A 17,728-nucleotide genomic window follows, 5' to 3' on the forward strand; every position below is an offset into this window, starting at 1 on the left:
CATGATACAAAACATAGCAAAAGCATTGCAAAGAATGGCTCTGAGATCAAATAGGCAAAATGACTGCCGCCATATCTTTTCTTTCATATTAGGTAGTAGTTGTTCTTTTTTCCTTAATGTAGAATATTTTTCCAAATACTGTAGCTCAAAACCCTGACATTGGTATAAATTCATTATATCTTTTCACATGGATTTTCTCCACAGGAAGGAAGAGTAATTAATTTTACCAATATTTTACAGATCAACTTCATTGTCTAATTCTTAAATAAAAATCACTTGAAATCAATGAGAACAATCTCAATTACATCCCAATTCAAAGGAAAAAAGAGGAAAGAATCTATCTGTACATTATTAGCTCACTGAAAAAAAGAAGGTAAAATCTTTTGAATACCTACTCTGAATCAGACACTTTGAGAAATTTCTTTTATATCTATTTTTTTTTAATTTTCACAGTCATCAAGAATGTTGGGTATTATTTTTCACTTCTCAGCGAAAGAAATTGAGTCTTAAAGAGATGGTGTCACTTAGAACCAACTTCATATATTTTATAAATATAAGAGCTGGATATCACCTGAGGTCAATCCAACGCCTATGCCACGCTAGACTAATTAGGAGAACATTGGTTTTAACTAGTTTCGAAGGGAGATATAACCCAAATAATTACTGAATAAGAAAAAAATTCAGAAGAATTTTGTCTGGTTATTGGCTGACTTGTACTCTTAAAGGGCTTCACTCATTCATTCTATCACTTATTAAATATTTATTTTAGCCTCAATTACATGACAGCCCCTATTGTGTTCACTAAGCGTAGGGCTTTCAGAGATAAGATCTGTACTTTCATGGAACTTGTTACAACCTGCCACACAGTGGAGAATTAAAGCTTGTGTCTATCTTTTCTACTAGTCCAGTGGTTTTCAACCTGGGGTGATTTTTACCCCAGCAGATGTTTGTTAACATCTAGAGATACTTTGGTGTGTCACAACCAGAGAATGCTACTAGTGTCTTAGGTGCTGAGGCCAGTGTAGTAAGTCTATTTGGGCTGCCATCAGAAAGTATCATAAACTGGGTGGCTTACAAACAGCAAATATTCATTTCTTACAGTTCTGTAGGCTGGGAAGTCCAAATTCATGACACCGGCAGATTTGGTGTCTGGTGAGAGCTCATTTCTTAGATGGCTGTCTCTTCACTGTCACCTCACATGGTAGAAAGGGGGAGGGATCTCTTTGGGATCTCCCTCATACGAACACTAATTCCATTCTTGAGGGCTCCATCCTTGTGACCTAAGCACTTCCCCAAGGCCCCATGTCCTAATATCATAACTTTGGGCATTAGGTTTCAATATATGAATTTGGGGGGGGTCACAAATATTCGATATATAGTAGCCGGGGATGCTCTTAAATATTTCACAATATACAGAAATTTTCTTTCCCTCCACTTCATACACACACACACACACACACACACACACACACACACACTCATATGATCCAAAATGTCAATAGTGCCAAGGTTGGGAAACCCTGTTCTACCCTGTTCTAGATAGGTATGAAAGTATTTTACATTTTTGAGAGAGAGAGAGAGAGAGAGAGTGTGTGTGCGTGTGTGTATTAGTTTCCTATTTGCTGCCATAACAAATTACCACAAAGAGTGGCTTAAAACAACACAAATTTATCTTATAATTCTATAGGTTAGATGTCCAAAATAAGTGTCTCTTAGTGAAAATTGAGGTGTTGGCAGAGCTGTGTTTTCTTCTGGAGTCTCTAGTGGATAATCCACTTCCTTAACTTTTCCAGCTTCTAGAGGGTCCCCATATTCCCTTGCTCATTATCCCCTTCCTCTATCTTTAAAGCCAGCAGTGGTGGCTTGAGTACTTCTCACATTCCATCACTGTGATCCACTTCCACAGTCATGTCTCCCTTTGATTCTCTTCTTCTGCCTCACTCTTTCACTTTTAAGCACTTTCGTGATTTCATTGGACCCATCTGGATAATCTAAAATAATATCCTTATTTTAAGGTCAGCTGATTTGCAATCTTAATTCCCCTTTGAGACATGGTCATCTTTGGGGACCACTATTTTGCTTACCACAAAGAAGAATACATGTGCAATTTTTAGCAAAGTTATTTGTACATAGTAGGTATTAAATTAAAGTGGGGTATTGAATTAAAGTGGAACTGCACAAGCATTTTTAAAAAATTAAACTGAGTTAATCCTAGATGTCTTTCAGTATGCGGTCCTCTCACTGTTGTGGCCTCTCCTGTTGTGGAGCACAGGCTCCGGACGCGCAGGCTCAGCGGCCATGGCTCACGGGCCCAACCGCTCCGCGGCATGTGGGATCTTCGCGGACCGGGGCACGAACCCGTGTCCCCTGCATCGGCAGGTGGACTCTCAACCACTGCGCCACCAGGCAAGCCCCCTAGATGTCTTTTTAAAACAGACTACCTTTTACAAGGTAGGGTCCTAAGTAGATGAAAACAATATACATGTGTTAACTTTGCACTGACAAATAGCTCTGAAATCTCTCCTCCCTCAAGTCTTCAACATACCGTTTTAAAACACATCCTCACACCCACTTACTCAAATCAATATCTGAAAGAATAAGTGGAATACCTGAGAGGAAATTCTAATTGTGCTATTCTTGGCCCTTTTAAAATGTTAGCCCCTTACCTGGGTTTGGCATTAGGAACACTTGCCTATAATCTTTGTAGTAACTCTGTCCCATATAAATTATATTTTTATTCTCAAAATAACATTGCTAGGAGAAAATATATATTTTTTTTGCAAAATGCTGGTATCCCATTTATTATTTTTTCACTACAATATGCAATCACTATTCTGCATTTGTGAAAACATGGGGATTAGCAGAGGATAAGGGTGCTATGACCTGGAATAAAAATAAGCAACCTAAGTCATGAATGCCTAACTAATCCTTTTAATTTAAAATTTTTCCTGTTATGTCAGCATTCTTGGTGTTATGCCCTAAAGATAGCAGCAATACATTAAGTCACAGCTTAAGCAAAGTGATTGGCATGAAGCCAGGTAGAAAGAAGTACATACACATGTACAACCAATAAGTCTCTATTGAGTCCCTAATATTTGTCAGGCACTGTCTTAGATGTTTGGGAGTCAGAAGGGATTGAGACCCAGTCCGCACCCTCAAGGAGTAAACTGAGGTTCTAATTATAGTCCATGGATAAATTTAGGGGGTCCATGAGCATTCTGCTCACATAAAGAAGTTTGTAAAATGTAGAGGGTATGTATACTTTCTATAGACCAGGTCTGCAGGTTTCATCAGATTTTCAAATAGGTTAATGAACACAAAATGTTTAAGAACCATTGGTCTAGATTCAAACCTACTAATGTGGGTTAGCAAGCTCTGACAGCTTAGTGCAGGTGCACGATCCACCTTTTCTGTGTCTCTCTACTGCTCTTACTAGATCACTAAAGGAATGCTGAAGGAATGGGAGGGAGGTGGTATGGGGCACAGAGGTGTCTGTACATAGAGTGACTCTGATTCTGAAGACTGAACTTTGTCACCAGTCTTAATTGTGCCCATTTTCCTCTTGGCACTAAACATAATTAATTCTTATTGTTCTGCTACAAATCATAAGATAAACAATCTCATTAGCAGATTCAAATTTTCTCCTCTGCTAAATTTTATCTTTATCCTACATAAAGGTTACAAGGGGTATGTCATTCAGAATTTAGTTAATGAAAATGGCAAAATCCTAATTGTCTTGGTGGTAATTGTACACATAATTTGGAGAAGAAAACAGTAAAATTATTTCATAGATCAAATCCTATTGTAATGATTTCCTAGGAGAAGACAAATTATTTCACCAGACTTGATTTTATTTGCAAGGTTTCTCAAAATAAGTGGACCAGCTAAAGCTTGGTAATCTTTTATTTATAGAGAGATTTTCATACTGATGGTGTACATTGCACTGGGATTTGACAGGTATTACTTACTTACACAGTTGTTTTCTTTGTTTTTTTTAGGAAAAAATAAAGATACTCTAAGATAGGCAACAAATATAACTGTTCTGAAATACAACACACAAACCCAAAACAGAATTACCAAGAAAATAAAAATATGATCAGTCTGAGCCTTGAGATACTTATCAAACTATGTGCTTCAAGAACCAGAATGAATACACATCAATCATTGAAGGGACTTTTAAAGGGCAGCATATCTTGCTTAAAGGGTTAACTATTTTAAAATACTTTCAAATTGCATTTTTAACACTATGTTACCCAAACCAGAAATACTGATTTACTCAGTCTCAAAATGAGCAATAAATATTGTTCCTCTTCTTATACATCCCATTCTCAGGTATCCTTTTACTTAATACTTGCCAATATGATTCAAAACTTAAACCTTTATGAGAAGGACAAAGGAAAGCAGAGTTGCTCCTCAGCAACACTGACCACAAACTATACAACTTTTTGAGATTTCCTTGTCCCTCTTCTGCTACCCCTCAAAAAATGATCCAAGTCATGTGTAGAACAGATGTACTACAGTACAACCTTCCTTGCTGGCACAATTCACTAGTAAAAAAGATGCTTATTCAAATTTTAACACTGTTCCTCTTGTTGTTACCAATTCACAAAGTTCAGCAGTAGTTTTCATGAAATTCCTTCTATAGGAAAAATGGGTGGTTCAGATGGAATTCAACAGTATGCAATTTCTATAAATATTATTTTTTCTTGCACTTTCCCATCTCTCTCTCATTCACAAAGGGCAGCATATTGAAAGTTTATAAGAAAATATCACCAACTTATTAATCCCCTCTGTGTACAGTAGGCAGTATTTTGGATTTTGCAGTTTTGATCTACAATACTGTTCTAATACATCTCTTGTATTAAACTATATATATATATATATATATATATATATATATATAACTTCATATACTAAGTTTTGGTCAGGAATATATGATCACTACACTTAACAGAGAAAATCTTTTTCAAAGAAAAATACTATTTAATGAAATCTACCTTCTCTTTCTGCTAATGCTTTTATCTCAATTGCAGAAAAGTAATGGCCAGTAATCTTTTCTAAAGACTATAAAAGAAAAAAAAAAGAAAAAGAATATTTAGAAGAGAAGAAAATGTTCATTCTGTAAGAAGTACCAATATTCAAAAGAGAAGTTCACTAAAAATTAGTTCAATTAACTTTATTTCTTATGAACCCAAATAGCTACACCAATAACCTAATCAATATCAATACACGCACAAATAAAAGTGAGATAATGCTTTCCAAGAAGCTGGCCTGATATGCAATGCCATGTACCTATAGCATTTCTAGTCAGACTGGAACATCTGAAATGAAAAATGAAATAGTCCACATGAAAAATACATTAATTTTAAAGGTTTAGGCATTATTTTACTGCCTAAAAAGGCCTAGCTCATATTAAGTTCAGATGAGTGGACCTGAATTTTTCTGTGAAGGTATGTTTGAGTGAATAATTTTGCTGAAGTCTAGATCACAAATGACACCTGAAGGATTTATTTTTTCCAAATTTCACAAATTAGGCATAATTTTTCTAAACTGTTTAGATACCAAACCATTATCTTTCTGGACGTCAATACTATTATCTCATATATATTAACAGATTAAATGTTTCCATTGGATAAACTATCTGGGGAATACAATGAAAGTCCTATTAACTAATGGGGGATATGCTCCAAAAAGCTTAAAAATTATTTTCTTCCAAAATTACAAATGTACAAGTCTGTATATTTCAGACCAACATAAATAGAAAAATGGGGGGGGGAGGTTAGGTAAGGTTCCACTGTTACTAGTACATCACTGTGGGAAGAATCTGCAAGAACTAATACAACCTTATTTATACCATTTCTCCTACTTAACTGGTCTTTGAACCAGTGATTGTTATATTCAGGTACCGATTAGTCTGCACAGACTCAGTGAATGTTGCCACCCACAGGATCTTTTCCATAATGTGAATTGGGGTAAGCAAAAAATGATTTATGGTAGAATAGGTAGGAATTCCCTGAAGAGGGAATGACAAAGAGTATGTACACCCCTACCCATGTAACTTTGATGTCAATGATTTGATATCACTCGTTACCTAATTTTAGAGAGTAAAGGATTAATATTTTCTTATAAGCAGATAATATATATTTAATCATCATATATAAGGTGATCTTAGAAATTTATCTCTGTTATCAAGTTAATGAAATAGAGAGATGGATCCTGTACAAAAACTAAGTTCATTTTTGGTGATTTTTTTCCCCTAAAAACAACAACAACAAAAATGAGCTCATAAATTCAGAGAACAGATTGGTGGCTGGGAGAGAAGAAAGGTAAAATAGGTGAAGGGATCAAAAAGTGTAAACTTTCGGGCTTCCCTGGTGGCGCAGTGGTTGAGGGTCCGCCTGCCGATGCAGGGGACATGGGTTCGTGGCCCGGTCCGGGAGGATCCCACATGCCGCGGAGTGGCTGGGCCCGTGAGCCATGGCTGCTGAACCTGCACTTCCGGAGCCTGTGCTCCGCAACGGGAGAGGCCACAGCAGTGGGAGGCCCGCATACCGCAAAAAAAAAAAAAAAAAAAAAAAAAGTATAAACTTCCAGCTTAAAGTAAATAAGTCATGGGGATATAATGTACCGCATGGTGACTGCTGGATGAGGTCATGGAAAGGACATGACAACAGGTTGACCCTTGGGCTGGACTCAGGCAATCTGAGGCTCCTCTCCCACTGCTCCCCCCCCCACCCCCCCATCCTGTATGTTCCGCCCACCGTTTCCACTCTAGGAGCCTGAAATGATGCAGCCTTGAGAGAGCAATGTGTTGTTAGGACCATCTGAACTGAATACATGACTGAACCCTGTTAAGGCCTCTATTTATAAACTTTTAAGATTCTAGCGGGTCGGTTTGAAGGTCTACTCGACAAGCCTCATATATAAGCTTCCTTGTTTCTTAAACCTGCCACCTACTAATCTGAAATGGTCTGCCTCTTTCTTAGGTCTCTCCTCGCCCTCTGTGTACAGTGACACAGTTTGGAATTTCACCAGAGGAACTCCCAAGGTTGCAAATCAACAGTGATTACAGTTAATAATACTGGATTGCCTATTTGAAAGTTGCTAAGAGAGTAGATCTTAAAATTTTTCTCACAAGGAAAAAGAAAATTTGTAACTACGTATGGCAACCGATGCTGACTAGGCTTACTGCGGCGATCATTTACAATATATACAAATATGGAATCATTATGTTGCATTCCTAAAACTAACATAATGTTATATGTCAATTTTATGTAAATTAAAATAATAATTTTTAATGTAATATGTTTTACAACTATTGATAAGTATACTATGAAGTTACATCCCTTAAAGCTAAAAGTTCTTTGGCTAGGATAATGAAACATAATTATGTTAAGGAACCATTTTTATTTTGGGTGGTTTATTATTTGTTTCCCAACTAAAAATATTAAGAATATATGCTGTGGGTCTTTATCACTTCTTTGTGTTTTAAAGTAGGTCCAAAATTGGGGTTCCTGTATAAAATCTTAATCTCCCCCACAGGTATAAATAGAGATTGAATAAAACAGAGTGGGAGCCAGTCTGAGGGCTTTGTCCTAAACCATTATTGCATTCAGACATTACCTATTTTGACATCTATAAGCTCTGTTAAACTTTTCTTAGTGCTAATATTTTTCTTTGGTTTCCTTTTGTAGCTTTTTGAAAAGTTTGAAGTATTTACTGTTGAAGAACAATGACTTGAGTTTTCTAATGGATGTGGTATTTTGCCATATTTTTTTGACCATTATAGCTGTTCTCCCCTTTGGGTCTTTTGAGGAAGGTGGGCCCATGTCCTGTGATGCTGCGTTATTGCCAGCCAGCTCAACTTGGAGCAGAAGTGTGGTGTCTTTCTCTGCCAGTGTGTTCCTTGTGTGGGCTTTAATATTCATAAAAAGGATGTTAGCATTTGATTAAGATATGCTGGTCTTTAAAGAATATGGCTCTAAACTTGTAGCCACATAGAATAATTGCTCTCCAGATACTCATTGGTAAGTATAATTTTGAACTATCTGTACCTGAATTCCTATTCAAAGACCCACTGAGAAAAATAATATTTGTGAAAGTTTGACTCAGGAAGGATAGGCTCTAAAATTTACTCATAGATTAAGGAATAATCAAAAAGCAATCTCACTGTTATTGAATTAGCATCTTGTTAAATTTATTTTTAGATTAAAAAAAATTTTATACTTTCCTGCACTTCGGGTTACATTGAGAGGTGTTATAAAGAACAATCCTATGAATGAGTTCTGTGCATGCCATACAGTTACTGTTGAAATATTCCTTACAGTTCACAGTGATATTCTGAGATGACTCATGGTCAAATTATTTCCCTGAGTAACAGGACCAGAGCACTAAGAAATAGAAGTTTTAACCTTCAGGGCCATAGAATGAATAACTGCTCTTGTTTCTCTTTCTGTGTTGGGTGCTAGAAATCTTAGAACTAAAATTTTTACCAAGCTCTAAAAATATATAGAAATCATGGCAAAAATTTTATACATTTAATACATTATATATTACATTTAAAAATGTAATAATCTATTACATCTGACTGCATCCTATTCTTCTTACCTTATCTTTTGCTTCTGATTTCTCCTAATTGCCTTGGTGTACTAAATACTTTGGTATAGCCACTTTAAATTCCCAACAAATGTAAAACAATGTTAATAATGAATGGTATTTGAATGTGTTGTCTTTCCACTTTACGAAGATTTTCTCTAAACGATGACTAAGCCAGAGGCAAGGATCTAACATGCTCATAGTTAGGGATCTTTGAGTTGAAAGGAGATGGAATGTAAAGTTAGGATATTTATTAGGGAATAGCCTTGTGATAAATAGCTGGAGAAGGAAAAAGAAGAAGGTAGGATTGAACAGAGCAAGAAGAGCTGTAGTGGATGCTGTTCAATAGCTTCAGCTGCTCTCAAGCCAAAATAGCCCGTCAGAGTTATCCTCCTCAGGCTGGAAGGGAGAGGCTTTTATACTCCTGGCTTTAATCAGTCATCAGACGTTGTTGCTCTAGGCAGAACTAAGCTTTGCCTCTCTACAGCTGAGGCTAACTTTGAAAGGGCTGACCACTATATGCTGTCTGCTGATGGCACTCACAGCAGCTAGGAACACAAGCCCATCCTTGAAAAGGGAAGCATAGCACCCCATCTATCACAAATATTTTAGGTAAGTAAAATACCCTGAGGAAATTAGGACACACTCAGCAAGTTAAACACACTTGAGAAATTATTTTGCTCATAGGCTTATGTGCGAGTCATCCCTCCTTCTATCCTGCCTAGAGAAAACCTAGAGTATATCTCCCTGGAAGGGCACGAGTTGAATGATAAACGTTCCATATATTGTGTGTGTGTGAATGTGTTTGTGTATGTGTGTGTGTGTGTGTGTGTGCGTGTGTGTGTATCTTAAAACAATATACACTTATTATTTCAGTTTCTGTCCTGGCACATCTTAACTATTCAGTCTCACAAGGCTGCAGTTGAGGTGTTGGCTGAGGCTGTTGTATGTATATTCAGTTATTATAAAATATTTTGGGGTGTCTATTTTGTGCTGTATACAACTTAGACTCTAGACATGGACTTAAAGTAGAAACCATTGTGTTATATTTTTGAATCGAAAACATTTACATTTTATGTTTCATTTCAAAACAATATTGTAATAGGGATCTCCCTTCATAACAAGTATTCAAGCTGCATACATTTTTATACTCATGAACAAGAAAGACTCTTAGTAAATGCTACACCACATGATTTGAAACACCGGACAATTAGGTAACTTGATTTAACAGCGCTATATACAGGTGATGAAGAATTCATTTTCTTACTAAATCTATCAGCCAGTTTCCACCCCCTTGAAGCAAAACTCCAATTTACCACATTCTTCAAATTTGTGAGTACGTACATTGTTCAGCTCAGTTGGTGAAAGAAAAATATGGAGATAAAGAAAGCGCACTTGCAGAATAAATACTAGAAGGCGCTACTGTGTAAAAATTAGTTTGCATGGTTCTCAGTACAAGTGTGTTATGAAATTTTTTTTTTCATTTTTTAACCTAAAAAACTTTTTCCCTTTCAAATCAAAATCAAACAGTCACAGTGGATTTTTTTTCCCCCTGTCATTTATCTTTTTGCTTTTGACTAGAACAGACCTTAAGATTTTCTGATCTGAATCCTCTTCCTTCAAATGAGAAAACTAAAGTTTAGAGAGGTTGAGAATTACCCATTTCGTAAGGGAAAATTCAGGATTGGAATCCAGGTTTTCCAACTCCAACTCCAGTGTCTTTTCTCCCCCATTATTCCATTTATTGATATTAATAGCTCTGAGAAATCAATAACATAAACAAATTTCCCATGCGCAAAGTCTGTGTGGGCAAGATATCCTTTTGATTATCCCCTTTCTAAAATGAATTTTTAAAAATAGCTCCCTTGAGTACATAGTTTCAACAATTAAAGACGAGCTTTGTTTTTACCAGCCAATGTGTGTTTGACATTATTGATTGATAATGTCATTGATTAATAAATAGCTTTCTCTCACTTGCTAAATTTCTTTATCTTGTTGAATCAAGGCTTGACAAATTATTAGGCAACGAACATATATTTCAAAATTATCCAAATACTCCTGAGTATCAGACAACCTAACAAATTTAGAGACTGAAGAAATGTGCACATCAGTTTATTTTTGTTCATTGAGAGGAAATGTAGCTTAAGTAGGGTTTGACTTTTTAAGATATTTATTTAGTTCTTGAATTGACTGATAAGCCTATTAATTTGTTCCCTGAACTTTATTAATGTAAATGGAAAAATGCCCACATGTCAATCAACTTCTAATAAGTAATTATGTTCATAAGTACTGTAAAATTATTAGCTTTTAATTTGACCCAACCACACACATCAAAACAGTAACACAAATTATATTTTTCTAGAGGAACAAAATATTATACTGATAAAAAATTCAATAAGTGCATTTGTAAAATGTTCTTCCTAAAATGGTGCCCAAAAGTTTATACTGGTCAGCAAAATTGAGTGCCAAAGTAAGGCATGTAACAGTTTTAAAACTGTGTACAGTATTAAACAACCTATGTAATATAAAGTTATGAAGAAATTCTATGGAAATTAACATTTTCATTAACAGGGCATATATATATATATATATATATATATATATATATATACATATATGTGTGTGTGTGTGTGTGTATTTGGGGTCTGGTTAAAAAATATGGGCCTAACAGGGAATAAAAGAGAATAGAAAAAAGGAAAGAGGGATATTTTTAGTGTTCAGAAGTATATTGTTTAAACATATAAGAAGCAAAATGTCTTTATCTCAAGTGACTCAAATATATTACCATCAAAGTGTACTTTTCCTCATGTAATAAAATTTTTTTGTAGTGTTTGAACTAGAAACTCAAGTCAAAAGGCACTGAACTAAACAAGAGAACAGAATTAGGCTTGGATAACTGAAGAAATATGTTTGTGTCTTGTAATCTCATGTCATTTTTTGAAGCTGGATAAACTGCCCTCTGGAATCTCTGGATAATCTTTGAATGAAGATGGACTTTTATGAAAACTTTATTATTTACTTATATGCTTTTAAATAAGGAAAATCACCAAAGTCTTCAATGATTTGTAATAAGGAAAACCACTGAGGAAATTCACTGCCTTACTCTTCAATTTATACTTTCCTTCTTAAAGTTAATTGTTTAATAAGTTTAATCATTATCACAAAGTTAAAATATTTACTAATAATTGAAGCTTTGTTTGAATTCAGTTTTACCTTTATGTGAGGAAATAAAGCTCAATTTATAAAGTTGTAGAATAACAATCTTTTCTGAATGTAAACCATGTACCTAAATTAATATTTACTGTTGATTTTTGAAGGGTAAACTCAGAAATAATACAACTAACTTGCAAATTCAGCTTTCCTGATAGGAATAAACATGCATTCGCTGGCACTACGTTATCATATAATTTGTTATTAATTTTACTTAGAAATGCTGCAATGTCATTTTGAGTTCCACAATATACTATTTCTATGCAACCAACACATGGTTTATCTATAAAGCATGAGGATATAATGCAAAAGGGCAAAAATACACATTTTCTATTCTACTAGCATTATAATTATATTTTCCTTGAAACGTATTTGTGTTGAGGATAAATATGCTCTTATATTTTAGTATGCAAGAAAAGTAAAATAATTGGATGATTCTGTTTATATTTGGAGATTGTAAGTTAGCTAGCATGATTTATGATCTACTGAAAGTAAATCAAAGTATAAAGCATTGTGAACTATATTTTTTCAATTATTCTATATTTAAATAAAGTAATTCTAGAAGGCTGCTTCTTTTCATTGTGACTTGAATCAAAGTAAATAGAAGCTGAATTGAGACAGAGTGTTGGAAAGCTTGAGGATTACTTTTAAAGAGTTATTATTCATATTTCAAGAAGTTCTAATATTTTAATGTAGCCATCATAGGCTATCAAAAATTTATTTTAATGTACCAACCATGGGTTCTCAAAGATTTATTGAAGGGGTGACTCATAGGAAGATACAAAATGAATCATATACAAAATAATCATAATGTGATGTTAATGGATAATTTTTGATCTCAGTAAGTGGGGATTTGTATGCCTATAAAAGCCATTATACTTAATGGAATCTAGGAACATAAATCCCTGAAGACAATGACAACATATCTTTCAACATTGTCAGCTACCTCTCAGTCATTTTCATATCTAAATATTGAACATTTCTAAGCGTAGCAGGCATGGAAATGCATACCTTGCACAGTTAGATGCACCTGCATTGTTCTCGGTGTATGTTGAGTCTGAACAGAACATGTGTATGGGCCATCGTCTGTCACATCTACATTCTGTATCTGGAGGCTGTAGTCCCTTTTGTTCAATGTTGAAATTGAAACTCGAGGATCCACTGACCACTTATCACCTCCCGCAAAAATAATACTTGATCGGTTCAGCCAGGCACCCTTTGAAGCTCCATCTTCCAAATAACACCTACAAATTACCAGAGACAGAACATTATTAATCAAAATGAAAATGAGAGACAATATTATCTTTGTTCTAAGTGTATTTCCATATGCTGAATTATGGCACTGCATCAAATGCAAACATCACCTATAAACAGAGGAGACATGAACACACTGGTACATTTTTTCATTCCCAAAGCAAATATGAAACAATACCTTCCTACAGTTTGGTTTAGTTTTGTTTTTCAAGTGTGTGTGTGTGTGTGTGTGTGTGTGTGTGTGTGTGTGTGTATTTTAATTCAAAGCTAGTAAAAATCCTTTTTTATTCTGTCTGGATGACAAGTAAATTTAAATAAGGTTAAATTAGTTCAAATAACAATTTCAACATTAAAACACACTTCTTTCTTTGAAATTATAAGTAGAATAGGTTCATGAGCTAGCCTGGTTTAACGCAATCTAATTCTGAATATAATGTGCCAGATACATAAAGCACAGAATGGCACCATATACATGTTTATTCTTAAAATTACCTGCATTTGCAGAGCAGTAGACCCGTACACTGAAACTATGAACTGCATTTCACTGATAATATTGCTGTTGTAATTAAATGTAGCGAGGCTAATATAATACTTTTAGTAGCAAATTCTTGCTGTCTTTTCAATAAACTGACCAATAGTTTTTCCAGAAAGCATTCATTTATCCAACAAAAACACGTATGGAGCATCTACTATTCATGGATTCAAAGGGTATTGCCTTTGCTCTCCAAAACTTTTAGTCTACTAAGGAGGACAATCTAATTAAGCCAACCAATTAATACTATACAGAAAGAAGAATATTTTTATGAAATCAGGCACAAGGTACATGAGAGACAAACGAGGGTTACTTGACTTAGAAAGGTTGTTGTGAGTACAGAAAAAGGCTTTCTAGAATAGAAAAATGCCTGAGATAAAGAGATGAAGAGTGGAAGATGTGGTGTTCTAGACAGAGGTGCCATATGCAGATAACTCCCAGGAAAGGTGAGAGAGACAGCCAGGCATTTTAAGGAAGTACAGAGAAGCATGGGATATAAGGTAGGAGGGATGAGAGACAAAATTGGAAAGGTAAACTAGAGCTAGATGATAATAGCAAGCATGATGACTACTATTAGATTTTAAGGCCAAATTTGAAGCCATTTATTCAGAGTTGTATTCTATAACAAAATTTAAAAATATAGCTTTGTATCTAATAGGAGTCAGTCATATCAAGATTTAGAACAGAAGGCTGTGGTCATATATCAGTGATTTTCCTGAGGACTGGCATTCTAAGTTTCAACCTGAAAACGTTCTGATACAAATTAAAAACTGGTTCTCTTAAATGAGTACAAAGCACAGCTACAGAATGAAAATACACATACATCGAAATAGTTTGACAGCATTTCTACAGAACACCTTGGGGGATTGAACACAGTGTTTTGAGATTGCTACAAAATTGCAAGCTGAAAGCAACAGGGTAGGCTGCTGCCAACTGTATCAAACTAATCAGTGGGTGAAAAAATAAGGAACAAGCTACATTGCAGAATCTAATTTGCAGTCAGCTTCAGCATCTACAGAATACAAACTAGTAGAAGTCATAAAGGTCATTGTTAATTGAAAAGCTTTTCCTGATGTATTTAATGAAGAAAATAAAACCCACTTTAATTACATAATTAAACAATTATAGTATATTGTCATTCTTAATAACATGCAGAAAGAAGATACAGGGGACATAGTTCCCATTTCACAAGATCACATGTGTACTGGTATAGCATAGAACACTGAAATACCACTACTAGGATTATGATAATTCTGCTGTCTGTATTTAATATCTGGGTTCATCAAATGTTTATTGTGTGACCTCTGCATTTGTGGCCTTCACACTTTTTCCTATCTGGTGCTCATAACAACCCTGTGAGGTATAGATTGCTATGCTCAATTCATCCTTAGAATATAAATGGAATTTTGTGGTTAAAAGACTTGCCCAAGCCACACTGTTAGTGGGTGGCAAAGTTGAATTCATTATCAAGCCTTCTATTTCCACATTCAATGTCATTTTCACCGTAATGAAGATCAAAGACTTTTAAAATAGTTTCAGAAATGGGAAGATGATTAGAATGTTGCAGACATTACTGCAAGTAATTTCTTATTTACTGAATGTGACCAACTGCTTAACCTGTCCTATTCTAAAGGAAGCAGAAAATTAATCATTAATGGATATTTTACCATGAAAGTCTGATTTAGAACACTCTGCCTGGCATTTCCCTTTCCCTAGAGACAGCAGCAGCTTTACCTTTATTGGGGGGGGGCGGGTAATCAGGAAGACCACAGCGAGTAACTAGTATTTAGATACTAGAGCTTTCATAGACCTGATATCGGTTCTAACTCGTAATCTTAGCATAAGCACTATTCCTCTGTTCTGGCATGCCAGGGACCTTCACAGAAGAGATTCTAACTTCTTCACTAAGAAAAATGAAAAAAAAAAGGGGGGGGGCTCTTTGTGTCTCCTCAGCTTGGATAACTATCTTCCATAATTATTATTGGTCCCAACCCAAAGCTTTTCAAGACATACATTAGGAAGACCCTTGAAAGAGACTCAGGGAAAAGAAGAAAATTGGGGTATTATTTCCTTGGACTTCTGTAGAGCAATTCTCAGATTACACTACTGAAGTAGAACCTAAATAACTCAAATTACCATATATGGAATTTTACAAATTGTGAATAGCAAGGCCTAGGAATGACTTTCTATTTTTATAAAAACATAAGATACTTATACATACTATATGTAGTTTTAAGCTCAACTATAAGATGATTATGTGAAATATATGAAATAGGCATATACACATACGATTCCTTGAGAAAAAGGACTTTGTCTCCTATCTATCTACCTCCTCTTTGTTCTCCACTTCCCCCCTAGTTTGTTTTTGGTTTTGTTTTTTTCATGTACACAAAGAGGTACTGCTAGATATGTGTATGCTGTATTAAGAAGAAATTCTGGAAAGAAGGAAAGTATTTAGGGTATGATAGAGGGGAGCAGGAGGGTGGGAAAAGGACAGAAGTGGTGAGAATTTCATCTTGTACTCTTTGGGTATCAAACTTCTTTTTTTAGTTGAAGAACACTAATGTGTAAAGATATAATCTGTTGGAATCCTTGCGCACACAGAATTTATAATTTAGCAAGGATGATAAATTATATTCATGACTAACCATCATAAAGAACAGGAAGTAAAAATACAGTAATTAAATTGCTGTTATAATGGATTATTATAATTGTCTGAGGGTCTCTGGCTTCTGCCCTTGACCTTGTTCTCCCCACAATAAACAGAATGAACTTTAGAGTTTAAATCAGATCATCGACAACTCTAAGCCTTCCTATTTCACTCATAAGAAAAATTCTTAATCCCTATAGTGACCAATCGTCCTATGTAATCTGGCCCCTTGATGCTTCTCTGACCTTGTCAGTTCCCACTCTTTCCCATTTACTCTGCTCTAGACTCTGGGCCTCCAGCTGTGCTTCCAACAAATCACACTTGCTCTTGCCCTAGGAAGTTGGCATTTCTTACTGCTTCTTCTGCCTGGAACTCTCCTCCCCAAGAGGTCTGCATAATATATTACACAGTAGCAAAGTTACACAGTAGCAAAGGTGAGGGGTTCTCCTGTTTAGGATGGAGAAATTAATGTGTGAAAGAGAGGTTGGTAAAGCAAAGATGATCAGATCACTGATGAGAGTAGGATGAAGCAATAGTTCTCGGGTCAAAAACTTGGATCATTTTTCATCTCTGGACTTCCAAATAGAACGTTTTAACAGCTAGTGATGTTAGGATCCCTTTGAAGTCTAGATAATGAAATAATCTGAATAAAATGTTTAATAATGAATATATCCTTTAATTGAGTATGGCACAGCTTTTTTTGAAAGTTTTTTCCCCCCACTTAAAAAAATCTTCTAGATAACCTACTTTATAGGGAGATGACTGAAGCAGTTCCAAAAATACACTCCTCAGCATAAGCTGTACTAACACCAAGACAAATATCATGACAAACACTTAAATTTTCAATCATCTGGATGTTGTGTAACATAGTTCCAAACATCTGGTTGTTGGAAAATGTATAGAAAATAGCTTTAATACTTTATTTTGTTCAAGATTGTTATTTATTTAAACCCAGGCTTAAGATAGTTAATGCTTTTCTAATAAGACTGGCACTGCTGCTTCTGAAATCTTTTAAGGAGCTCCTTTATAAATGACATTTGTACGTATCAGGCAGGTCCTTATTTTGAGGGTATAAAGTCCCACTTGGTGAGGTGCTAGTTGAACAAAATGATGTTGGAGTAATTCTAACAGACTCTCTCTGTGACACTATCTCCTGTGGTGATTAACTCTGAAAGATGGACATCAGAGAGCTTAGTGGAAATTAGCATATTTGGTTATTTATTATTTTTTAAACTCGATTAAGAAATTAAGTCTGTGGCTGCTGAAGAATGATTTTTTCCTTTCATATCTCTAAATTCCCTGTAACACATTTCAAAAACATAAGCCTTAGCGCCATTACCATTACCCCACACAGCAGGATTTATTCCACTCGATGGAGAAAGACCAGCTTTTCTCAAGACGTGTTGATTAATGAAAGCCCCTATTAAAGGTACTAACTAATAAGAGAAGAAAAGTACAATTTCCCTTGGAATCAAAGCTAAACCATG

General features: G+C 35.2%; 1 protein-coding gene across 1 annotated transcript in view; it reads right to left on the reverse strand.

Moving 5' to 3' along the window:
• The window catches only part of NEGR1 (neuronal growth regulator 1), a 949,639-nt gene that overhangs the window by 545,442 nt on the left and 386,469 nt on the right, over positions 1-17,728 (reverse strand). Inside the window, exon 2 of the mRNA XM_032640366.1 lies at positions 12,817-13,049. Coding sequence (XP_032496257.1) covers positions 12,817-13,049 — 233 coding nt within the window. The remainder of the gene's footprint in view (positions 1-12,816; positions 13,050-17,728) is intronic.

The sequence above is a fragment of the Phocoena sinus genome, chromosome 1 (genome assembly GCF_008692025.1).
Source record: "Phocoena sinus isolate mPhoSin1 chromosome 1, mPhoSin1.pri, whole genome shotgun sequence".
Classification (NCBI taxonomy): Eukaryota; Metazoa; Chordata; class Mammalia; order Artiodactyla; family Phocoenidae; genus Phocoena; species Phocoena sinus.